Source organism: Camarhynchus parvulus, chromosome 1 (genome assembly GCF_901933205.1).
Source record: "Camarhynchus parvulus chromosome 1, STF_HiC, whole genome shotgun sequence".
Taxonomy (NCBI): Eukaryota; Metazoa; Chordata; class Aves; order Passeriformes; family Thraupidae; genus Camarhynchus; species Camarhynchus parvulus.
In genome coordinates, this window is record NC_044571.1 from 95,594,926 (window position 1) to 95,620,904 (window position 25,979).

Here is a 25,979-nt window from a genome sequence, read left to right on the forward strand (position 1 = left end):
AACAGAACTGAACAAAATTGGAGGTACAGAACAAAAAACAAATGAAATGCCTTTATTTAACAACCACAGCCAAACCAAGTAAGTGCTCCTTCAGCATTTTGAAAATGATGATTCTGCTTAGTGAGCTAAACATGGTTTCTCTCATGATTAAAAGCAGAATATAAAATGGACATGAAGGGTTCATGACAGCTTCTTATTAATCAGATGTTAGCTGATGAGAAGTAGCTCATCTCATAGCCTCACAGGGGCTATTAAACCCAAAAATCTGAGCACTCTGTGCAGAGTCCCACTAGCCACAAAGGGAACACAGGTTCCAGCTTTAGCATGTGGGCAGGTGCCTCTGCTTGAGTCCTTGGGAAAGAGGGCACCTCTAAAACACTCTTGATTATCAAATGCCAGTAGTGTTTCTCTTAAGAATACCTGCTGAATGACTGCAAAAGATTTTCTTTTTTTTTAAAGGCGAATGTCTGTCATGTTATTACCAACTTGCTATCTTCTGCACAATTGATGCTCTTCTTCTGCTCTACATTCTTTTGTTCTATGAAATGTTCTTTTATTGCCAAAAATGTTTGAAAGACAAAAAATACTTACCCTTTGCAGCATCATTATTAAGTTGTTTTTCTCTTTTACAAAATGATCTTGTTCTCTTTGTGCTTGTTGGACAATATGATTGGCTTGTTTTTTGAGAGCAGAAACCTTTTCCTAATATAAGAAAATCACAATTTACATTACTTATTTTCAAATCTCAAGACAACCTGCAGCAAAGATCCTACTCATAAAAGTTCACTTATTCATATGCATGACTAAGCAGCAGGAAAATAAGTTAGTACAAGACAGCTCACTGCTCTGAAGGAGATAATTAAATAAGAATTAGACAGTAAAGAGAAAACTTATTCAAGAGACAAAAGAATAATTGCATGTATTCTTTGATAATATAGTGACAACCATCCATATACTGAACAGAACTGGTTTAGAGATCCAACCTGTGATTTCTGAAAAAAGTGGTATTAATTGATCGAGATAGCACCTTTCAAACTAATTTTTAAAATTACTGTATTTTCTTAATTTGGTGTTCTACTATTATTTTAACAAAACCATTTAATAGAAAAATCATTAACAAGCCTAAAATAACTGCAGTTTTGTCCAGAAAGTACAAATCTCCTTTCTTAAAGAGGGAAAAAAACCCACCAAAACTTTGGTACTTTTTTTGAGCAAATTAAGGGGTTTGATTTTCATATGAAATATGCAAACAGGGCATGAAATGTTATTAATTTCTTTCTTCTTGGATAAGTGTATTATTTGATCTGTGTGGGATGTCACTGGGCCATTCTCTGCTTCAAAAACTCTTTCAAAGAGGAGCGTTTTGCATTATTTCTTGCAGATAGGCAGGTTGTAGATCCATTTCCTTGCCCTTATGCTCAACAACAAAGAACAAATTAATCGAGTGCTGGTGCTGTTACCTTTCTACTGACAATGCTGCGCTGATATTCAGCTACTTCATGCAGGAGCTGTTGTGTCAGATTTTCCTTCTCTTCATCTAACCTGCTTTCATGTTCAAGCTGCTGAAATTCTAAATCTTCAAAGTGTTTGCTTTCTATGTCCAGAATATCAGCATCCTTAATGAAAAAAATAAAAAGGTAATAAAAAACCATAATAATGCTTTTGCTGACACCACAGTAAAGGTACTTACAAACAAACAAAAACATAAACCTAAAATTATATTTATATATATCCTACAACATGTCTCACCAGGATCTCAATACTTCTAATGACCTTCTTGCATAATAAGAGAGTAAACAGGGCTAATTTTTGTTTTGATGTTGCTTTCTCCATCACTCCTACGGTGCCTCCTGCTAAGAAGCATCTGCACTGTGAGGGAGCTGTTTTGCAGCACTCAGAGCAAGCGAGCCTCCCGAGCTGGCTGGGCTCTGCTGTAGCCTGGCTGGGACACCACCAAAGCCTAAATCCACCTGGTGAGGTTGTCACATGCCAAACTCAGAGGACATCTGCTTTCCAACCAAAAAGGACAAAGTATTGCACCAGTAACCTAGAGAACTGCACATGGAATTAACTGCTGAAAATTGCTCTCTGTGCAAGTAGGGACTCTAGTCATCCACCCTAGCCAATAGGTACTTCAGAAAATGTATCAGCCCACTTTTTACGCATTGCTCTGAACTGATACTATGTGTTGTCAGAAAAAGAAGAGTCGAATGCTGCAGAAATGAACCAAGAAATAAGAACGCACCTGTTTTCTGCTTAGGGATGATGAGATAAAACACATGGTTCTTTTCAGCACAAGAAATGAATGCTAATCTTCCCTCCTGCAACATCTGTGCATTCATAATATGAATTCCTGCTTACAAGTTTCAGAGTGCTGAAGAAAAGGGCGTATTCAATAATTGCAGCATTAGTAAATGGAAAGGCTCTCTAAAACAGACACATGACTTGCTACACAAGAAAACCTACACCCTGGAAGAATGCAAACTTGTTCCTTTTCTTATTTCAACCTAAGGCAAAGGTTAGTGGCTAAGATGAGCTACTACTAAGACAGGTCTCTACAAAAGGAATTCAAAAACAGATTCCAGTGACCAGAGAAAGACACAGGATGCAGAAACTGAAGAATCCAAGTTCATACATGGAATGCAAGTATCTTCCCCTTACTCTCCAGAGACATGCTCTTCACTTGTAGGAGATAATGAAGAGATCAAAAGCAAAGGTGCTCGGTAAAATTTACAGGAAAGCAGTTACCTACAATACAGAACTAGCCAGACATCTTCAGCATCCCCAAAAACACCAAAAGGCTTTGCCTGGGCCATGAAAGTCAGTAAATTTAGCCCATTGTACACAACAGTAATTGCTACTGAGGCAATAGAGCAGACTTCAGAGAAGGCAACTGATGATGAAAAAGCCAACTGGGGGCCTTTAAAATACACTTCCTGCCCAACAGGGAGAGTATATATGTGTTTCAGGTACAAGGAAACAAGAATTTGTCATCTGCCCACTCCAACCCAAACTCCAGGCCCACCCTGCAGTCAACTGCTACAATGACATTGGCTGCCCACTCCCCTGGGCAAAAATTACTGAAGCCCCAGAGAACCATCAGGGTTTGTCTCCTCCATGCCTTCCTTGTTGTCAGTAAAGTAGCACAACAGAACACGTTGCAGACTCAGGTATGGTTTGGGTTGGAAGGGACCTTAAAGATCACTTCATTCCAACCCCCTGCCACGGGCAGGGAACTTTACATTAGACCAAGTTGCTTGAAGTCCCATCCAAGTCCCTAACTTTTAACATTTTCACAGATGAGGAGCCTACAAGTTTTCTGGGCCACCTGTTCCAGAGCCTTACCAACGTCCGAGTAAAAAACTTCTGCCTAACATCTTATATGAGCCTCCCCTCTTTCAGTTTAATGTGATTGGGTTATCACTACCTGCTCTTTTAAAAGGTGCCTCTCCAATTTTGTAGAAGACCCCTCTTGGTACTGGAAGGAGCTGTAAGGACTCCCTGGAGCCTTCCTTTTCCAGGCTGAACGCAGCTCTGTCAGCCATCCCCCACAAGAGCAATGTTCCAGCCCTCTGGTCATCTTTGTGGCCTCCTCTGAACTCACAAAAGTCCATGTCCTTCTTTTGCTGGGAGCCCCAGTTATTTTTCGGGAATATATTTTCTCTATTTTGGGTAAAATACTTACAATCATTTCATGACTGCTCTCACATTTTGACATCAGTTTGAGAGCTACTGGGCACTAATTCAGTGATAACTTTTACTGCATTGACCACAGCAGCCACAGCAAACTCCCATTACAACTGGCCTGGAACAATATGCAATAGAACTAACTGGACACAACCACACCCCTACATTTCCCCACCCCTACCACACCCCTACAAGTTTTGTCACACTTTCAAATCCAAAATCATTATTAAGATGACTTGCAAGGAACAAAAATCATTAAAAAATAATTTTAAAAAAATTAACCAAACAGATTTCTAGAAGCATCTTGGTGGTCAGTTGTTGACGGTTGTCACAAGGGTTTTCGGGTGAAGGAAGAGACAAGATGGGCTCTATGATCAGAAGGTTTGATTTATTCTGTTATAATATATACATATACTATACCAAAAAGAAAAAGAAAAGAGAGTTTCTAGAAGCTGCTAAGCTAAACTAAGAAAAGTAAAGAAAAAATAACAAACTAGCTAGAGATCTCAGTTCTGGATTGGTCACCAACTCTAAACATCTAAACTGAGCCAATCCAAGCAGACCTGTTACACTCCACAGCAGCAGATAACCTATTGTTTATGTCTAGTTGCTGAACTTTTCAGCTTCAGCAAGAAAATCTTAAGAGAAGATTTTTCATAAAAGAAATGTCTGTGACAGTCAGTAGTGAAAAGAGATTTACTACCATCCCACAGCAACAAGACTGCAGCATCTCATGAATTAATACATTCAAGCATGTGACTGCAGAGGAAAAGCTTCCTTTCCTTTTGATATGTATGAGACATTACATAATACTCTTCCTTTTTTTTTAAGATAACACACAAGTTTTAAGTGTCTCAAAACAAGCAAACTTTCTGTAGCAACTGAGAATTTAACATTGATGTTTCCAAAGCTGGGCTTTTTTTTTGCTCTTTGAAAAAACAAAATAGAATTCTGCGAATAAAACATCTAAAGAGTATTTCCCATAAAGCAGGAAAAGCCCTTTTTTCATTATTGCTATTACAGCCTTTATTCCTGATACAAACACCCAAGACAGAAAAAAAGATTTAACTTTTAGATAGCCTCTTGAGCGTCCCAGCATCCCATACTGATGCTTCTAAAATTATTTTCCCTGCCTACTAAAGCTAACTATATGTGCTGTATAACCTACTTAAAGTTAATGAATATTAAGACTTTTTCACAGAAACTAAGGGTGCTTTCACTGCCAACATTCTATTTATTTTGCTTACAAATAATGCAAACTAAAATCAAGTTGCAATTAGACTTTATGAAAAGTTTATTTATACCAATGTGACGCTGTTGAAAATATAGAACAAAATAAAGCTATTTTAGCAAGTGGTAAAATCTTCAAAATTAATTTTTCAAACTACAGTTAAGGCTAACAGCTAAGTTATATATTGAAAAAAAAGAAGTTATCCATAGCTTGACTGAGATGGTAATTTACTGGCCAATCCCTGTCTTTGCTCACACAGGTAAAGAATGATGTTCCACCATCCATCTAAACATCACAACAGTTTCCACATCACCCAGCAAGCCTGAAGGGCTAATTACAGGCAAGTGATGCAAAGCTTTAGAAACATTCAACACCAAATGGTTTCTAATCCACACATTGCTTGTTTGCAATCACACACATAATCTATTACAAGTATTCCACAAAAAAACTGCAAGCCATAACCCTCATGACTGTTACAATTCTAAGTTGCAAATATTTTCAGACACTGGATACTTGAAAGAGAAAGTGTTACACTTAGCTACAAAAAAAAAAAAAAAAAAAATCAACAAAATTTAAAAAATAGTGCAATCTTGAAACTTGCTACTAACCCTCTTCAGCTGCTGCTGTAACTGTTCCCTCATGGACTCAGGGCAATTATCAAGCTGCGTCTTCTGCTCGGAGTAAAGCTCCTGAAGCCTCTCTAGTTTTTCCCTCTCAGCATCAAGTTTTAATTTTTCCTGAAGCATGAACCAGAAAATAAAGACAATTACCTTCAAACCCAAGCAGTTGTTAGTGATTATGACAGTGTGTGGCAAAACCTTACTAAACAGTTGAACCATGCAGGTCAGAGGCAGAAACCTTGTTAGTTGAAATGCAGTGGTAGGATGCAAAAGAATCAAAGCAAAACATTCATCATTTTAGTGGGGGTGATTATTTCTCTCCCTCATCACTGTGCTTTGGACCTGCACCTGGATGATGCTGTTAAAGCCCCCCCACCCCCACTTGTCTCGCCTAATGTAAGAAAAAACATAAATAAGAGAACTGTAGCCATGTCAGTGAGGTAACTGATGAAGCTGAGAAAGAGTAGCTTTTAGAAAGCAAAGTAGATGGAAAATGACTGTAGTTTGGTAGTGAGAGAGAAATGGAGTTCCTAGGAGAATCAATTTCATGCCTGTGTGGCCCTGTACAGATAAATACATTTAGCAAACAGTGAAAAGCCAGAATGAGACAGAGCATTATAAAGAAATAACTCTTGGCCAGGAAATCCTGTTGCAGCAGAAACACCAAGTGATCCAGCAAATTTGCTTCAGGATATAGGAATTGCAACCTGTCCATGGGGATCACAGGGGACAGCTTTCCTGATCTCCTTCAACTAGTTCAACTTTCCTTTTGTTCCACTCAAGCAGCAGTACTCAGAACACTGCTTCTCACCCTCCAAAGCCTTTGGCCTTTTAATCTTTGTAATCAAATACTACATGATTTACTGTGCAACATTGCTCCAAAGACAGGCTGCACATCACTTAAAGCTTGGCTGTAGACTGTTATTTATCTCTGGACCAAAGTTTGGGAACCAATAAATCAGAGCACAGAGCATTTTTTCAAAGTCTTTCACTGGCTGACATGGCAGATGCGTTTTCTCAAATTCAGCACTTAATAACTGGAAAAAACAATTTATGCCTGATATGCCAGGCATAAATAATTAAGTAAGTCCCTGAAGCCAGGCTCTCCGCTATCTTCTAGCATCGCACCTGTAGAGCTCTCTTTTCCTATTTGTTGTTCTGTGGTAATGCATCTCCTTCCAGATGGTCTCTAGCTCTCCTTAATACTCAAAAATTAGTAGTATTCTGATTACTCCAAGAACAGTTGAGTTCTGTCACAGCATATACTCATTTCCACTCTTTCCAGTCCCAACTATTATTTAATTTTGAAATCAAATGTGTGGTACAGCAGGTACTGTATGATTGGACATTGCATCACCCTTTGCCATAGAGAAGGAATGTCTTTCAGTATACAGCACTTGCCATTTCAAACTGTGGGAAAACTTCCTCTTTGCTATGACATGTTTCTCAAACCCTCATGCATGGCAGAGGCATAGTAATAAACATGTATTAGCTGCCTGCTTTCTTTATGGTTTTATCTCTGAGTGGGACCAGGAGCTGGGATTCAGTTCTCCCAGTATATAAAAACAACAGGAAGAATTTTTATACAAGTCCAATATCAACCAGAGTCCCAGCTCCATTATGTTCATTTACATGTGCAGCTTCTCAGTTCATACAATCAGATGAACATTATGCTGAACACAAGTACATTTTATTAAGCTTGTGAAAATAGCAACTGAGCCAACATATTTTATGACCTGAACTTCCTGTAGTAGCCTCTGTCTTACAACAGCAGCAGCAGGCATCAGAAATACAGAGGATGTATTACAAGGGAGCTGCACAATGAGGGAGAAGCATGCAATTCCAGTGATGTCACCTCCAGACTGCTGTTCCCAAGAAGTCCCGTTTGCTGAATCATCCTTACTTCCAATACAGAAGGAAAGCTATGAATAAACTGGTAGTTCCCCTCCTCACAAACTTGGTTGTCCATTTAACATTCAGCCCACAGTCTTCCACCTTGTTTCACACTTGCCTGTTCTGCCCACCTAGCCATCCAAAGCAGCAAGGACTTCTCTGACCTTAGCTGCAGTGCCTCTGAAGCTATAAATAGCTCTCTAAATGTCTATGCACTGCTATAAGCATGCTCATTCATCAACAAGAAAGTCAAAACGCATCATCAAGGATAAAACTCCCTGAGAATCCTGCCGGGGATACTGTTACATGCCTCAAGAAATTAGAAATGTATTCCTTTGAGATTGAAAGCGATACTCATCTGGTCTATTTATAGCATAGGAAGTGCTAATATTCCACCAAACTGGCTCCTTTCAAAATGTGCAGTCTTAACAGGAAATATCTCTTTCAGCAATGAGAGGCATTACATGTTTTGCAGCCGTGGAGTTAAGTTCGTTGATGTCTCAGGCTGTGCACTGGTGAACTCCATTTGATTTACAAAAAGTATTTAAATGAGAATGAGAAGAGAGAAGTGAATGAGAAATTTTTCATACAGTATTTTCTATAAGTGAATCAAGACAAGTTCTTCTAGAAGGGGAAAGATTTATGACCTTGCAAGCCAACTGTAATATGCAGCTGAGGCAGGTCTGTGGCTGACTCCACATCTGTTTGCTCCGGAGCAACTGGCAGCACAGCTGAGAACAGAACCCATGCTCCTGCTGCTCATGCTCATTTAACTGCAGGAGCTGGGACTTGGTTAATACCTCTCTGCAGAAAGCCCCAGTGTGGATGCCAGAGGCACATCAGCTGTAGTCTGGCTGAATTCTTAACATCCTATTTCCAGAGAAAACAAGTGCAACATCCGGTCTTAGCCTACTGCCCAACTTGGCCTATGGTCTGCCTCTACATGAACGTTATGAACAAACACGGGATCAGCCCAAATACAAAGCAGGACTGACTTGGGGTTTGATCATGCTTGGGGCAATGCTTGGATCAGCTTTGGAGGACTTCTGGGAATTGTGGAGGATAGCAGTAAAAAGAATTGACGTGTGACTCTGTCCCCAAAGGCAGTGATGGGATGTCAGCAGATGATACACAGTATGAACACCAACCATAAGTGATCTACACAGGTCAGAAAAGGAAACCAATCTTTAGATCTGGTAAAATTGATTTAAGGGCAAAGAAAGAGCAAAAAAAACCCCAAACTATATATACACAACACATCTCATAGATGATCATGACAGAGAGGAGAGAAAAGGATGGTATTAAAGGCAATCATAGCCCCTACAGGAATGGAAACAGGAAGAAGGAGAAACAAAATTGCTACAGAGCTGTCTCCAGTGGTTGAAGATGCCCTATACCTGATCAATGCTGCTACTTTAAGCCTTAGTGGTTTTCCACACCCTGTCTGCAGAGCTGCTGCTTTTCAATTTGTCTTCCATCCCAGTCTGCTATTGCATGCAGGCTGGCTGGCTAAAATTGTAGACCAACATGTGACTGCATGGACGTATTCCCTGTCAATCAACCTTTCTGCATAAACTCATGGAAACTCTGAAGAAATTAAAGTAAATTGGAAAAAATAGAGAAAACTTCTTGAAAATCTAGCTAAAAGCTGGGCAAAACCTCCCTAAACAAGTAAGAACTCTATCATTTTATCAGCTCACTGTGATATGCATTGTATGGCTAGGTGATTTGGGCTTACTTACCAATGTTCCAAATCTCCCTGTCCTCCAAAATAACACAAAAAACCCCCAAGACCCCCAAACAAACAAACAAACAAAAAAATCCCCCTCCAAACCCAAAGGTATGTGTTAATTTCAGAGAGAAATTGTAAAGAAGCCTACAAGGCAAATGAAAGAAAAATCCCAACAAGCTGAATGATTCGCTTCTTATAGTTTCCATGATCTAGTCTGAAATATTCCAGGATCTTCCTCAGTCCAACTCACCTATAAGTCATCATGTTTTAAGGTAGCAACCTCTCATAAACCACACTAGACTTCAGACATGCACACTCAGTACCTCTCAGTATGGAATCTAGTCTCACAAGTCTCACAGGTTTCTGAGAAATGTAATTACATAAAACTGACCAGAAAACCCCACTGAAATAAAACAGTGTCTCCTGTGCAAACAGTACATGCTCCTTTTCTGTATTTTCTGAATTTTCTGACTACTCTTTCTTGCATTCCTCCATCTCTTTAAGGACAGATGCATGAAACTTGCCACAATTTTATTCTTTGTCACTAAATTCCAGCCAGTTTCATGACTGTCATGGTTTGACACTGGCACAATGCCAGTGCTCTATGAAAATATACTTCTCTGGTGTTCGCTGTGAGATGTGACTAGGAAATAAGCAAAGCAGGCTTCTACTTTAGAAAAAAAAGTTTATTAACTAAACTACAAAAGGAAAAAAAAAACTACACACACACACACGCACACACACACTTGGAAAATGAACACTCTACAAAAAAAGCATTTCTTCTTCCCCCTACTACATTTCTAATACATCTTCTAATTTTCAAGTCTCTACTTATCACTCTGTAAATACTCAATTCTAGTCTATCAAGAGGAGAGGAGTCCTTCTTGGGGCTATGGTGACTTCTTTTTTGCATGCTTAGCGCTCTCACTATTGGACAAGGAACAGAGCTGCTTCAAGGGTTATCTTTTTAAGGGTGCTTTGACTAGTTTCGAAAAAAAAGCACAGTTTCTTCATCACTCTCGGGACTTCTTGTCCCCCCCATACTTGTCTACCCTCTGGGGCCGGGGGGTCTCCAAAACTGAACCCTCTCAGTTCTGAGCCATCGCCTCCCCCCTGCATGCAGCCTCTGCGTCGCGAGGAAGCACGGTTCTGTCCATGGCTGTACCAAAAAGAGTCCAGCAACTAGCTACTCTATCATCTCTGTCTGGCTTCTTCTTTACTCTCTTAGCCTCACTCACTGCTCTAACTGTCATTCTCTTGCTCATTTTCTCTTTATCATCTACTCTATCTCTCTTCTGGGAAACGTCTAAATGCTCTGTGAGGTCTTCATCATCTAGAAAGGGGTTAACAAACTCTTGCACGCGGCCAGGCTCTTTCTCTGCTGCACTCCCCCCTTCCTCCTCTTTTTTCACAGGCCGATATCACTTCAAGGCCACAGGCCTGTACCAGCTTTCTCTCTCTCGTCTTCTGGCTGGGGGCTGCTCAAATCTTCTCGGGGCCTCTCTCCCTCTGTCTCTCCTGGGGGGGGGCTGCCCAACGCCTCTTGGTGTCCTCACTACCTTTCTATCTTGAGGGGTCAGGCCTACCTCTGCCAGGCTGCAGGTTTTCTCCTCCCCCACTCAGCTCGAAGCCGGGCAGGGGAGGCCTTGTCTCTTTGCTGGCCGGAAATCAAAAAGAGAGAGCTTAAGGGAGTGCTCTGCTTCTAACCCCTGTGTTCTCAGAGGCGCATCTACTTTCAGTGGCCAAGCTTGGTGTCAATTTAAAATCTGGACACTTATTGGCTTCTGGCTACTCTATTCCCAGAAAACTTGCTTCTTGTAAACCCACGACAATGACAAAAGCTATTAAGAGAAGAAAATAACAGGTATGCCAGGCATATGAAAAGGAGCATAAGAAGCAGGTTGATAAGACAGAAGAAGGTGGTTCATAATAGTTCTTTTTAATTTTTTTCTATATGAATGGTAACTAACTTATTACATACTGCCCAGCTCAGCTCCTTCTTGAGCAAGCTGTGCTCAAAGTAATTTTGTCAAGATCCATAACTACGCTCTTTCCCAGAGAGCTTCAAGCTGTATCTTTCAAATTGCATTAGTAAGGACTTATCAGGGCTCTCTCTGCATAAATGGAACTTGTTATTAATAGCCTAATAGCTGATATTCACATATGTAGGTCATCATCTTTTTCTGTGGAGAGAAAGGAAGAAGAACAGAAGAAGAAAGGAAGCTGTTCTCAAGAAGGCCAGACAAGGAGGCAAAGTTGGACTTTTCTCCATATGCTAGCATGGTTTCCAGCATAGCTGAAAGCACAGGCCATGTGAAACAGCTCTGGAAGTAGCTACTCCAGCCAGCACAACTGAGTCCTGACAGCACTTGTAGGTCGTAGACAGGCCAGGTACCACATGAGAACTATCCCAAGTCCAGCAGGGGTGCTGAAAGGTTCTGTCATCTTTTTGAAACTGCAACCACCCATAGCTCTGATTTTCAAAAACCAAGAAAACCAATACAAAGTGCTTCACTCCTTCTAATGTGTGTGGTGGCAGAATCACAAAGGCAAGAGAAAAGCTTCCAACTACCCTGAGGGTGTGCACTACATCATCTTCCCCACTCGTTCATTTGTCCTCTTCCCCCATTAGTCCTGCCTCATGATCTGAGAGGGTTGAGCATGGGACTCGGATGAGACCAGCATGCAGCTTAACGCATAATGTACAAACCCACTCACAAACTACATCCTTGGTTTACAAGCAAGGGGCTGGGACACAGAGATATTGCACCACAGCAAAGAGCACACCGACAGCCTAATCCTGAACTCATTCCTGCCTTCTGACTTCCAGTATGTTTTCCAGTCAATTCTTTTGCCTTGCAAGGACTAAAAATTGTGGCTTTAATACTCTGAAAATTTGGCAAAACTTTGTGTCATCACCTAAATGAAACACGCACAGGGCATTTAAAAAAAATCCTAAATAGTTAGGTAGAAGGTAGTACAAGAGCTTCTACAAACAGTTCATTTCAAGTATATAACATGGCCAAAAAATTAGATTGTAGTTTATTATCTCTCTTTTTAAGAATTTCACAGGTTTTTCAAACAGGTGTATGGGTAAGGATAAGATTCAAGAAGGCAGGAGTTTCCTGTCAAACAGGTGCCAAGATCAGTGCCAAATTCCATGAGATGCTCAAGCTGCTCCAGAGACAAATGCGATCATATACAGCGCTAATGCCCCCACCATCAAACGAACTCTCCCTCTCACCTCCAGATAACGAACACCATGTGGTGTATTCAGATATCACTCCCTTACCCTGGCAGAAATGTAACCACTGTTCAAGATATGGGACCCCAACAGCTTCTTGCCTTGAAGCTCCACCAAAAACCAAGACCCCAGCTATCAGTAGGGGTGAAATATTAAGGCAACTAATAGAAACTGTGACGACCCAGTGGACACTGGGACACTTGTTTTAGCAAGACATAACACAAAAAGTACCATCAGCAGAGTGGAAACTCCTGGTAAAACCCAAGCCTTAATTCTGTCCTAAGTACCAAATTATTTCAGCAAAAGGGACAACCTATCGCCTCCACCTGAGCCCCCTTTTTGTGGGTGGGGGTTGATTCTGTATTACTACAGAGCCAAGACGTTGACTATCTTGCAGCAGATCTGAGTTGCTTGAACTTCAACATAGATACAATAATCAAGCTTTAAAAAATGCTACTGTTTCAAGCCAGCCAGAACTTTTATTTGTTGACAGGATCAGTGCCATCTGTTTTGCTGGCTGATGCTACTTTCCCCAGAACACTTCAGCTGTCACTTTATACTTTACTCCCTTTGTAGAAGCCCATCTCCCATTTCTATTTTCAACTTTCACTTTTATGCAATGCTTTCAGACATATTCCCCCAAAAAAAAACAAACCCAACTGTGAGTGTATTCCTGCAAAGATAATTTCAGTATTAACCGAGCCATGGCTCAACATTTAGAGCACACACTCACAACTGGGTTTCTTTGTTTAAAACAAAGAGGAATACAAAATAAAACACAACTATAATTTTGTAGCTGATCTGACTAGTGCCATGCCTCATACTGAAAAAAAAATGTTTTGAGTGAACTTGCCTTTTAAACAAAAAGTGCTTTTTATGGGCTGCTTTCCATGTTTCATTTCACCTGAAAATTTAAACTAGACCTGTCATTTGCTACCTACACACTAACAGGTAGCTACAAGGAAATTTAAAGTTCATCCAGATTTTACAATAACTTCCATTAGTTTAACTGAACTTTCAGGCTACTGGAAAGCCAATACAAAAGATCTCTTGAATTTCTGAACATGTTATTTATTACCGCCTACCAACCAAAACTTCCAGCAGCATTCTTTTGAAGGGCATCTGGTTGCACACCCTGTCTGCTGATACCCACTTTAAACTCATCTTTCTGCTAAAATCAAGTATGAAATATGTCCCGTAGGCAACTTAAAATGTGACCACAGGCAACACTGAAAGCTGAAGGATCAGTGAGGGGTACACAAGCACATAAAAAAGTGCAGACAGGGAAGTTCAGGGAGGTTCAAACTCAAACTGGATGTGCACTGTCTCCCCACAGAGTGGAGATGTGGGAGCACCATTCTCCTTTTCAGACACAAGCTTGATAAGCACAGCCAAAAAACAGCAGCCAAGTTCCTGACAGGGCAGGCAGAAATTGAGGACAGAAAGTTCAGAATAAAACAATGCAAGCTATAAAATGTGAATTGAATGGGAACTGTGGACGTGCTAAAAACATGCAGCTTTTCTAAGCAAAAAATGCAGAAGACTTACAGATATTTCTGGAAAGCTTAAGAAAAGAAGAGAGACTAGCTAGAGCAATTCCACAAGTGACAGGTCTAAATTATGAGGTAGAGGATGAAATTTTAAAAGGAAACAATGCTGGCTGAAATTCCTGGAAAAACTTCCTGACCTTGAGGTATTATTGGCCGTGGCAGATCCCCCGTGGAGAAGGGAATTGCATGCCTGACGAGGCTAGCAAAGAGCCTGCTGGAGGGAACCAGTACTCCCTGCCTTGAGTGATGCAACTTCATCTTGCAGGCCCTTTCTATTTCTGCACTTAAAATCTTCTTATACTGCTATCTTATTTTGGAAATACGTGCCTATCTATTTCTTGTGTAGCTGAGAGCAATTAAGTATGTGACTGTATATCAAAACTAATTAATTTCTGAGACTTAATTACAGAGGGAATAGTCTTCAGTACTTAAATTGCCAGTCAGCAAACAAAACAATATAATGACTTTTAAATTACATACTTGATGGATGTCTTATATTATGTATTCTATATTATATTAGATAAAAACTGCACCCTTTTTCATTTTGCTCCTTTGCTGAGAAAATAATTTCTTTTTTTTCCCTCCGAATTATATAAAGGAGAGAACAGTTCAATTAATACTGTTCTTTTAAACAACAGGTAACCCAAGCACAAGCCCTATATGGGGTGTTTTTATTAATAAAAGTATCTTCACAGTAGGTCAGGTCTTTCTATTTTAGCTTACTATATTTTGCTTGTCAGTCATACCTTGGAAAACAATACTGTGAAAGGGAAATGATGGTGAAACAATATTTTTTTCTTCCATATTTATGAAGCAAATTTACTTACAGGCAGTATTTCATCAAATAAGCTCCATTAATATTAACCATATAAAAATATTTTGAAAATCGAGGGTAACAGAGAACAAAGCAGGCTATAATAACTGAATTACCTTTGTCTTTTCACCAATAACATTTCTCTCCAGTTCAGCTATTTTCCTGTTTAGATGATCCAATATTTCCTTTTCTTTCAGCAGCTCTGTTGTTTCAGATTTCTGCTCCCCATCCAAAAGGGCACATTCCATATCCAACTAGGAACACAAAACATCTTTCAGAAGCAGTCCAGACTCAGAAGAAATCTTGATACACATTATTTTCAGGGGGCAGGGGAATGAGTTGGTTCACATGAGAGAAATATTTTTAAAAAGGAGAGGGTAAAAAATAACCCCGTAAGTTTTTCTGCCACAAAAGTTAAAAAGAGGTCACAAATTTGAGAAAAGTAAAATTGCAACATAAAATAGTGCAAAATAAAGTCCAAACCAACTTTAGCTTGAAGATTCTTTTTTCCAAAATTTTTTGTTTTCTAACTCTTCTCTGTGCTATCTCCTGTTATGATACTGTCTCTGTGCCCAGGCTCCATAGGAAAACCTTCTGGAACAGCTGTTTCTTTCCCGTTGCTGATAATTGGAGCAGGCAGAACCCAAATGCCTGGCTAGCTTAGTTTGCAACTGTGAGATTCCAGAACTCAACAGGGTGCCAACCTACCCTTGCCACTGTAAAGCCAAGGAGGATTGAAAGGAAGCTGTCTCACTTCCTTTTTCTTTAAACAGTCACAGGAGATACCACCATAAAACTCCAAGAGTGACCCAAGGTATTTGGATTAACTGAGTGGCCATTAAACAAGCAAGATTGTTCCAATTCCACTTCAGAGTGTAATGGTTACAGCTGAGAAAAGCTAATCCAAGCATTATAAGCACCCCCCAGCTGGAAAAAAAATACCCTTTATAGCAGGAGACTGCCAGGTTTGTGATTCTGGTGAAAAAGCACAGAATATGAAGACTACACACATTGACAAGTTCCCTCATGTTGTACTTGCTGAACCCATCAAACTTCTGCTATGGAAGCACACATAACAGCCAAGACATTGAAAACCAAAAACATGTTTTCATACCTCTCTGGAGGATTCATCCATCTGGTCATTTAAATCTTTGATCTTCTGCTCAAGTTCTTCCAAGTTATTCAGTATTACTATGCGTTCCTCCTCCAGCTGACCAAGCTCCTGCCTTCTCTGCTCTTCACTGGTGCATTCTGATATCTGCAGTTGCACATCACAAGAGGTTCATTAGAAAAAGAGGCAAATGCTGCCTTTTCTGCCCCCTTTCATATGGTTTTCATTTTAGACAAGTATGGCACTGTTGGTTTTGAACCCATTACATATTTCCTATCTACTATATTGCTATTTCTATATTTAGGAGGTGTACAACAGAAACAAACATGATACTTTACTTCCAGGCACTGGAAGTAAATACTATACTTAGCAGTAAATACTATTCATTCTAAAGGAATTACTAAAACTTAACCTTTGAGAATACTTTACATGCTGTGCTATTTAGGTTGTGAAAATCCAATTTTTTCCTTATAAAAATAACACAGACAGATGAAGACACTTTTTAGGTAAATTTCAGCTGTTCATTTAATACAGGCCAGGAGGTAGGATAGGACATTTTTGTAACCAGCCATGAAGATGGTTGGCTTCTGTAAAATAAGGACAAAAGTTGGTCCTATCTCCCCAGGTAGCACTGATGAAGTAGCACCCTTAATGCTCCACTTTTCATTGATATTTCCTTACTAGATTGCCTGTGTCAAGAATTAAACAAGATTAGGAAGAAAATACCTGGGATCTTACACCATCCAATACTAGATCAAACAGTACTGAGTTTGAAATGCATTCTTCATGTTCACCTGACCCCAGGGGCTTGCAATCCACTTCCTCTGCGAAGGCTGCTTGTTCATTATCCCCAACCAGGATTAGAGTTGGGCTGCCTGCAGGCCTTTGCAGTCACCTCTGGGCCACACAGCCTTGCTCAAGAGAGGCTCAGTTCAGCTACTGAATGGCTACTGTGAGAGTAGGCATTTTATCCTGAACAAATCTGAGCTCAGTATTTAAAGACAAGCTGCACTTCATTAATGCAGTTGCTTGCTGGTGCTTTTCTCAGGGCTTAACAGAACTCCCTTTACAACGAATGAATGAACAGTATTCCTCGATTTAGTAATAGTAGTCCTAGCTTTGTCCTGTCTCCTGTTTTGATAATACTGACATAACATCTTTGATTTCAACTTCCTAATAAGGATTTTAAATAGGATCTCTGACTTGCATGAAGAAAGCAACAAATGGTAAAGAAATAAAAGACCACAACAACTTGTAAGTGAAATGTGTTACCATCTTTTCAAAGTGGAAAGAGCAAGTCAAGCCATAATAGCATGTTCCTGTTCAACACAATTTCACACAGAAGATTTGGCAGACAGATTTCCACAGAGATCACCCTTTGGAAATGAAAATGTGTTACTGTCATGCCTCTCTCGTCTTCTACAGACACACTACTGACTCTCAAGTTGTGAGTGTAGCAGGGGTTAAATACAATTCACCTGACACATATAACCACGCTTAAGATCATACAGTGTGGAAATAACAGTAAATAGAAGAGACAAAGTATTTTGAAGGTGTGAACTTGTTAAACAGAAACCTGCTTTTATGGCTTTGCTTGGTCTCATTTCACTCCATACTACAGCTCTTCAGTCCAGTTATTCAACACACTGCCTGCCACTGGGATTTGCTACACTGCTGCTCTGGCACAGCCGGGAGGAGGCTGCTGCTGCACTAGCACGGAAATAGTTAGGAATGCTGTTAGCTCCTTTATTAAAGGACAAATTCCTTTTGGTAATGAAACAGCAGTGAGAAGCACACAGGAAAGGAGGTGCAGCTCATAAAAGGCAGCAGTTGGGTTGGAGGGGCAGAAGGCTTGCTGCCACTGCATCATTCCCAAGAGACAACAGCTGATCTGGCAAGAGGCTCAGGTCCAACACCAGGAAAGAGACAGGAAGTAAATTTGGCTCAGGCAACTCCGCTTCACCTCCCATGGGAGTGTGAGAAAACATACTCCTCTTACAAGAGCCTCAGGTTGGGAAAAACCAGCAGAGTGTCTCTTCCGTCCTACATCTCAGCAGGATGAAAAGCAGGGTTCTGGAAACCTTTATTTAAGTAGCTATAATTGTTCAAGCAAATCTTTCTCCCTTGGAAGGTCTTAAAACTCTTCCTGAACAGTATATCCCACTAAAAAACCAAACCAACTTCCAGTACCATTAGCTTCCATAAGGTATGGAATAATAATTTGCTGGCTGCTACATTTTGCTGGCTATATCTTCTGTATTTGATGGCTCATAAAGCAGTATGAGTTCTGAGATTAATTCTCATACCTAAGCCAGCCTAACTGTGGCCCTTGCCAGGACAGATAACTCCTAGAGGAGGATTTCAAGTCTGGATTACACTGTCTTCTCCTACAGAGCATTACCTTTGGTGTGATGCTTAGGTAGGATGACTCAGTGGCGTCCTTCAGGAAGCTGTGAGCAGCGAAAGGTGGAGGCTTGGTGCTCTCACTGAAGTGCTCCTCAGCCCTCAGCCCCCGCAAGGGCAGGTAAGCAGCAGTGCCACGGCTGTGGCTGCTCAGCTCTGAGAAATCAGAGTCACTCGCAGATGATTTCAAGTGGCTTCTGAACCTCATTTCCAGATTCATCTGTGAGTCTTCAAACACAGAATCCTCATCAGAGAGTTGAAGTTTTTCAAGTTCTTTGTTAATTTTCTGAACATCAGCAACTGTAGTGGCTGCAGCAGGATCACTGTCAGATTTGGAATATTCTGCACACAGACTGAGGATGGTCTCGAGCCGCTGTCGTTCCTGGTTCAGAAAAAGATAATAGCACTGAGTGTCACTTGTGAGCTAAAGTAAAGATGAAGTCAAAAAACGTTTGCCTGTACTTTTTGTTTTGTTTGGGTTACGGTTTTGTTTGTTTGTTGCTTTGGGTCTTTTTTTTTTTTTGTTTTAGAGTGAAGGATTAAAGTTCATCTACCACTTAGAGATAATAAACTGTAATAAACAAATTAGAGTGCAAGATGAAGAATCAAAATTAATGTGAAAGAAGACTTTAAGAATATTAAAACTTTCTACATTGGAAAGATAAATAAATGTTAGGACATCTTATTTAACTAGCTATTAATTTCTGTGAAATGTGCTTTTAAATTTTTTATTGAGGTTTCTGTGTCTACACCCCATTTGTATGTACACACATCCAGTGATCTCGCTACATAAATCACTAATTGTTCCATTTCACACTTACGCTATATTCCTACCAAGCTGCAAAATATTGCACAGATTTTCCATGTGCTCACGCATTCCTGACTTTTTTAGATTTTCCATTTTGTTAACTGTGATTCCTCCTTTTGAGAGAATTACTCCACATTTTGAAAAACAGTTTTAGGAGTATTAACAGAAAAAAGAGGCATCACATCCAAAATACAGCATCTGTCAAATGCACAGAAGTGGAGGAAATATTTATTTACCAGTTTACTCAAATTCTCTATGGATTCATACCAATATTTCGAACTTGAGATTCAGAGTAGCTGTGCCATTTTGACTTGACATGCTTCAGGTTTTGATAAACATTTAATTTCTGAAGAATTTATAGATCTTTATGACACCTTTTATCAACTGTTAGCAAGTTGTATTCGTTTTATCTTACTGTATGCATAGCTTCTGGTAACTTCTATTTCAGATGGATTTTTTTATACCTTTTCATTTTTAAGAGGTAAAACATTTATGTAATTTCATGTTACTTTTGTTAAAGAAAAAAAGAAAAGAAAAATTGCTTACCATAAGTCTATTGAAAATTTTGTTGGAAAAAAGACCACTGTGAGAGTTCCATGCTTGGCATTAGTATCTGCACTAATGATCTAATTTCAGATTTCTAAGAAATCCTTCTACAGTAGTATTTAAAAATAAAGCCAAAAAACCAATGTACTCAGCCTCCCTCCCCAGGAACCACCACAGACAGACTTGCTTTCCCAGCTCTACCTGGCACTACATTTGCAAGGAGAATTTGCACAGCAGCTACTTCTGCCAGCCCCAACACTTCCCACGCCCAACAGCAAGTGATAACGAGGATCAAGCAAAACAGGGCAGGCAATGCACTGCCTCAGCTTTCCCTGCAGCAAGCCACTGCGTTGTATGAAAATGCAACACTGGTTACATGCACCCCGAGTTTTATAGGGCTACTGAAAGATTACCTGGCTGTATGCACCACACATGCACATCACCTGCAATTCAGACCTCTGAGCTGGAGAACCTGTCTGAACCCACCCCTCTCCAAGCACTACCCAAACAGGAGAGCACTTTTGCCTTTGGGGGGCTTATTCCCAGATTTCTACTGCAGCTTTCCTCAGAATCCTCTTGTATCGAGATGAGCTGCTGAAATAACGGAGCGCAGGGCAGCAACTGAAAACTTCTGTTTTCCATGAAATAGATCCTCTGCTATTCCATGAATAGCAGATTCTCAGACATCCTTCAACCCCAAATGGTCAACATAATTACAACTCTCCAAAGCCTTCTTCCCTCCAGGCAACTACTGCCAGACCCTATAAGCCTCTTCCCTTACCCTTCCAACACCACTAACCTCCCTCTTACTAAGAGTTTGGCCAGGCAACCCAATTCCTAAAGCCCTGTGCAAGTGCTGTCTGGGACAGCCAGTAATTATGCAGCTCTCCCCGTTGTGATGGCATCGGGCCTGTCATAATGATTATAGATGGGAAACATGGACACCAGGATATGAGGGAGGTCCCACCCCTCCTGGAAAACCAGGCTGTATCGGGTTACCCCACGCCAAGCTTCCATCCCTCGGGCAATAATAGGAAACAGCAAATTTCAAAGCAGGCCACTGCTCATTCCAGCCTAAGTGCTCAGGTGAGGGGCTCTGGCAGTAAACCCGCCATTTGCCAGCAGTCAGGAAAAAAGGGATTCTTCCCCCCCCCCCAATGAAGTCTCAGTTGCTCAGAAGAAGCTTAAAAATTGCTGGAAAACCAGTCTTCAAAAAATCTCTGATGAGCTTTCAGACACATTACAGAAATACTGATATTTCTCACTTCTATTTTGATGTGTACTGAGAGGCTTATGGACAGGAAGCTCTGTGGTTATTTTATACACCCTATTCTCATCATTTCATCTCAGCCAGCTCGTTCCAGTTCCAGCACACCTGCATGTAACTGTTTCCAGAATTAATTTCTCAGTGAAGAAGCAAGCTAGGAAAGCACCCTTGCAATGAAGAACACCAAATGAGTAGGACATGGAAAATCCAGTCAATTTTGCAAGATATACCACACAAGTTATTTGTGACACTGAATACAGTAGAGGGAAAAAAAATAGGTACGTAAAGAGCAGGAAATGGATTTAAAACTGGCTCTGGTAGGAGGGGGGAATGTTGAATCAAGCCTTGTAAGCTGGTCAGTGTGTTTCCCTATAAAATGTCTTTTCTAACTGATTTAAACATCTCTGTTTATTTTCTTTTAACATTTAAACATTTCCGTGTAATTCTCTTCCCCACTACAAAAAGGGGTAACAAGTCTTGTGCAGTTTCTGCCTGAGCAGCTTCACTATTCCTTTGAGAAAGCTACATATCACCTATGGTTGGCTACAAATTTAAGTGCCGAAGGACAAGGATGGGATAAGGAGATAATAACTTTCTTCTGCTATTGATTATCAATGACATTAAAAGACATCCGTGGTACCCTGTAAAAAAAATTTCCAAAATAGCAGAGATAAATATCCCACTTTTTTAACAGCAACCATATGGTGATTCCTAGATTTGTTCATCTGCTACATATAATATTTATGAATTTTACAAATGTGTAGAAGTGCCTGATATCTGGATATCAAGGCAAGCCTCGGTTAATCAGCTGTGGCAAACAGGAAGCTTTTCAGGTAAGTGCCACTAGGAACTAGAAAACCTCAAATTTCAGTAAAAATACATATGCAGTCTAACCCTTGTGACAAAGACTAACATGAAGTACGCCTAGTCCATGCAGCCAGGTTCCCTTTGCCTGAAGAAGCTGTTGCACTTTTCAGCTGCCAAAGAAAAATGTTCCTACTGTTGCTCAGACAGACAAACCACCACTGTCTCAGCAAAAGCTGGGAACAGCAGCTAGTAAAAAAGGATGGTGGGGAGAGAGGCAGAAAGACTGGAGAAGACAGCTGCAGAAAACCCCTAAACTTTCTTTCTCACATGTACATTCACTACCTCATGAAGGAGAGGCTGGAGAAAGCTTTCTCGTACTGTGCTACATTTCTGAGGAGCTTATTTCAATGATAAACTTGAACTGGGATTGAGAACAGTTTGCAAGTGTTCTTTCCCTTCCCTCCAGTTTGCACCATTTTCTCACTCCAGACTAGTTTGTTTTCTCATTGCCAGTCCTTGTTTTGCTATAGCTAGTGCTTCAGCTCCAAAGTTACCAGCAGTAGCACAGCTTTCAGAAGCAGCACCTGTATTTCATGTCCCACTCTCAGAGGCAGCTGTGACAGCAGAGACACCTGCACAGAGAAGCAGTGTGGAGAGGCCCAGGTCACAGCAGAGGAGCATTTGTGCCTCGTCCTTTCCTTCCCAGAGCAGGCACAGGAGAAATGGACTGGTAAAATCAGGGGAGAGCAGTGGCACAGAGCAGAGACAGCCTGCAGGGAAGAGCTGAGCAGATGACTTCCCAAGAATTAGCTCTTGTACCCAAGGCATGTGTTCTGCTCCTGAGGGAATGCCACTGACTGCCAAAAAACCACAGCATTGTTCATCCCTTTTGTCACTATAGTACCTATGCAGATGCTCCTTTTCGAACCACACTGAGGGCAGGAGCCTGAAGACCAGAGCTACAAAGCAGTACTTAAGTTCTGTAAATGAGAACAGGTCTCCTGTGATTGATTTCTTCCTGGACCTGAGTGTTAATGTTCCTGGAAAGTTATGGAGTTATCAATATTAGTTATATCCTGCAGGGGGTTTTATCCTACTATACAGCACTTATTCAATTACAAAACTAAATGATATTAAGTAGCTATTCTGTAAAACTATAGAGACTGTCAAATACTAGTGGTGGGAAAAATTACCTTGAAGCTATCATTTGTCTACTTGGCTTGGGCTCCTTTAAGAGCTAATCACTTACAGTTTTACATACAGCTTGGGTACTTTATGCTTAAAGGGTCTATAGAAAGACATAGTGCCAATATAGATTTATAAAACATGTATATGAGGTTTTCCACAAACCATATGAAGATTTACATAAGCTCCATTAACCATGATTTTAAAGCAGTACCATCTTAAAAATCCCAAAATAGTTTAATTTCATTTTCCCTTTGCATAAGCACATCTTACTAAATTGCAAGGCATCAATGCAAACCAGGGATAGCGATATTCTGTATTATTCCCTACTTCTGAATACACTAATGAAATTCAGTGCTCTTCTGACTGTAATGAAGTGGACTATGAAGCCCCTTGAATTTTATTACTGCTCATTCAAGCACTGATAACTTCAAACCTCTCCCAGTACAAATCCTGGGTCTACTAAAACTTCATCAACAATGTTTATGTTCACAGATCCCTACGGACAGCTGGGCAATGGAAGGCATCATGAACCTACTGCACATCTAAATTTTAGGTACCTACCACCATCTAGAGGAAATACACTGTACTGCCAAAAAACCAGTACTGAAAACTTTTGTGCTATTTAAACAAGTAGCTATCAAAGAAAACAGATGACCCTTAATATCTACTAAACTATATTGCCTGTGCAGTTCCTCTCCCAACCCCCCTGTCAGCTGAAGAAAAAGAGCCCCTTTTAGTTCCAGCAGCTACAACTGGCCTTTCATCTCAGGGAAAAAAAAAAGAGTGAGATTTCCTCTTTAAAGAAGGAGAAGGAGAAGGAGAAGGAGAAGGAGAAGGAGAAGGAGAAGGAGAAGGAGAAGGAGAAGGAGAAGGAGAAGGAGAAGGAGAAGGAGAAGGAGAAGGAGAAGGAGAAGGAGAAGGAGAAGGAGAAGGAGAAGGAGAAGGAGAAGGAGAAGAAGAAGGAGAAGAAGAAGAAGAACAAGAAGAAGAAGAAGAACAAGAACAGGAAGAAGAAGAAGAACAAGAACAAGAAGAAGAAGAACAAGAAGAACAAGAAGAACAAGAACAAGAAGAAGAAGAACAAGAAGCAGCAGCAGCAGCAGCAGCAGCTGCAGCAGCTGCAGCAGCTGCAGCAGCTGCAGCAGCTGCAGCAGCTGCAGCAGCTGCAGCAGCTGCAGCTGCTAACTGAATCACATGGAACATTGTTAGATCACAGCAGTAACTTTCTCCCTTGTTTATAAGGCTCCTGGGCTAGTGTCAGCAATAGCTGCTCCAACTTCTACTTGTGTACAGCTCGTATAAACATCCCATGATGGGATGCGATGTCCGGTCAGCTGGGCTGGAGAGGAAGCAGGAGCAGGTCGTGACCCTGCTGCCTGTGCCAGGAGCAGCCGTGGCTGCCCCACCTGCTCCCACAGCCCATCAGCCCCCAGCACCAGCGGGATGGCAGGATGGCAGGACTCAGAATGCCAGCTCCTGCTGCTCTTCAAGCCCCAAAGGAACAGGCTGGCAAAGCAGAAGTGGCACCAGTCTTCAGCTAATTTATGTGAATCCAGCCACAGACAGCAGATCTAAAGAAACAGATATGGAAAACCACCAAATCCTACACAACTACTTACGTGCCTTTTGATTTTGGTGCACAGAAACAAATTAAAACTTGGACTTTTAAATAATTAAAGAAAAAACCAACCTGCATATTTTTACTATTTGTACTTTTTTTTTTTTTAATCTCTGGTTATTTATTTGGGCAATGATGGCAGATAATTTGTTTTCATATGCAGACTGCAGCAGCAGCTCTAAATGCAAACTTCCAGGGGAGCCTCTGACACTTAAAAGCAAAGTAAACACAAGTAAATGGAATAATTTATATGAAAGAGAAAAAGTAAACAAGTGAAAGCAAACAGAAGAGTTCAAGGGCAGATACTAGGTCAAATTGCAATGAGTGCAGGGATTTTACTACCAAAACAATCCGGAAGTGAATATCAGCTATCAATTAGAACACTTTCAAGCCACTCTGTGCCAGCAGAATAGCTACAGGGGCAGTGCTGGTGCAAAGAAAGACACTCTCCACTTCTTATCTGGGCCACAGGGCAGTCTAGTCCTCTAAAAAAGGGTGTTATTTTTTCTGATGGATTTATTTTAGTATTCCTACACTGTTGTTCTCCCTACTGTGCTTCAAAAACCCAGCAGGGAAAATCCTAACACTTGTGCACAGAGAGACTACATTTCCCCTGCCATTTACCTACCAGCTACTCAGCCTGGGCTTTTACACAGTACTGAAAGCTCAGAGCACAGAGTTTTGATATCCGTGAGTGCTTCTTTAGTTGGGTTTTTTTATTCATACCTTCCCCAACCCCATAAAAAAAGAGAGACCTGAGCAGACATGGATCCTTTGCCCATGTCAGTACACAACGGCAAACAAAATTGTTCTTTGGAAGCTCTGGCTGGATAGATCAAGACCCTGCTTGGACAGATCCTTGACTATCCTTTGGACAGGGATCCATACAGAAGGACAAAGTAAAATAACACCAGAACAGGACAGACTCTAATATACAAAGAACTGATGTGTGGATTTTTTTAATATATATCTTTCTGCTTCTCAGAGATCTACAAATCTGCTTATGGCATTTTTCAGACTCTCAAACCAGCGGAAGGAGGCGCTGTCCTGATATTTCACTCTTCTATCAGATAGCTCTAGTAAATGGAGAATGGAGCAGATATAGGAGCAGTACCTTGAGTATAAGATGACCTCAAGCAGGAGGAAAATCCTTCATGTTCAAATATGCAACACACAAAACATCATGCTGTTTTCAAAATCTTTGGAAAAACAGTAAGCAAATTCTCTTTTTGAAGAATTGGAATTTGAAGGAAGTCTTGGTGAGCAAGAGAAAATACTGAGGGGTGAGAATGTAGCCATTTCATCCAAATATAAAACCAGAATGATTATCAGCATCACTGAATACTGAAACAACCCAGTATCTTTCATCCCTCAACACAAATAATAATTAAAACAAAAAAAAAGGGCTGTTCTCTTTGAAATACAAATACGTTGCTTTTATGACTGATTATCTCAAGTTT

The 25,979-nt window shown here is 40.6% G+C and overlaps 1 protein-coding gene across 7 annotated transcripts in view; it reads right to left on the bottom strand.

Moving 5' to 3' along the window:
- PHLDB2 (pleckstrin homology like domain family B member 2) overlaps window positions 1–25,979 on the bottom strand; it is a 66,546-nt gene that overhangs the window by 24,023 nt on the left and 16,544 nt on the right. For 5 of the 7 annotated variants that reach the window (XM_030959514.1, XM_030959846.1, XM_030959689.1 and 2 more), the window contains exons 4-9: window positions 18,284–18,667; window positions 15,886–16,029; window positions 14,888–15,025; window positions 5,527–5,655; window positions 1,461–1,616; window positions 592–702 (exon numbers count right to left, since the gene is read on the bottom strand). In XM_030959514.1, coding sequence (XP_030815374.1) covers window positions 592–702; window positions 1,461–1,616; window positions 5,527–5,655; window positions 14,888–15,025; window positions 15,886–16,029; window positions 18,284–18,667 — 1,062 coding nt within the window. The remainder of the gene's footprint in view (window positions 1–591; window positions 703–1,460; window positions 1,617–5,526; window positions 5,656–14,887; window positions 15,026–15,885; window positions 16,030–18,283; window positions 18,668–25,979) is intronic. The other 2 variants (XM_030959768.1, XM_030959607.1) reach the window with 1 other exon arrangement.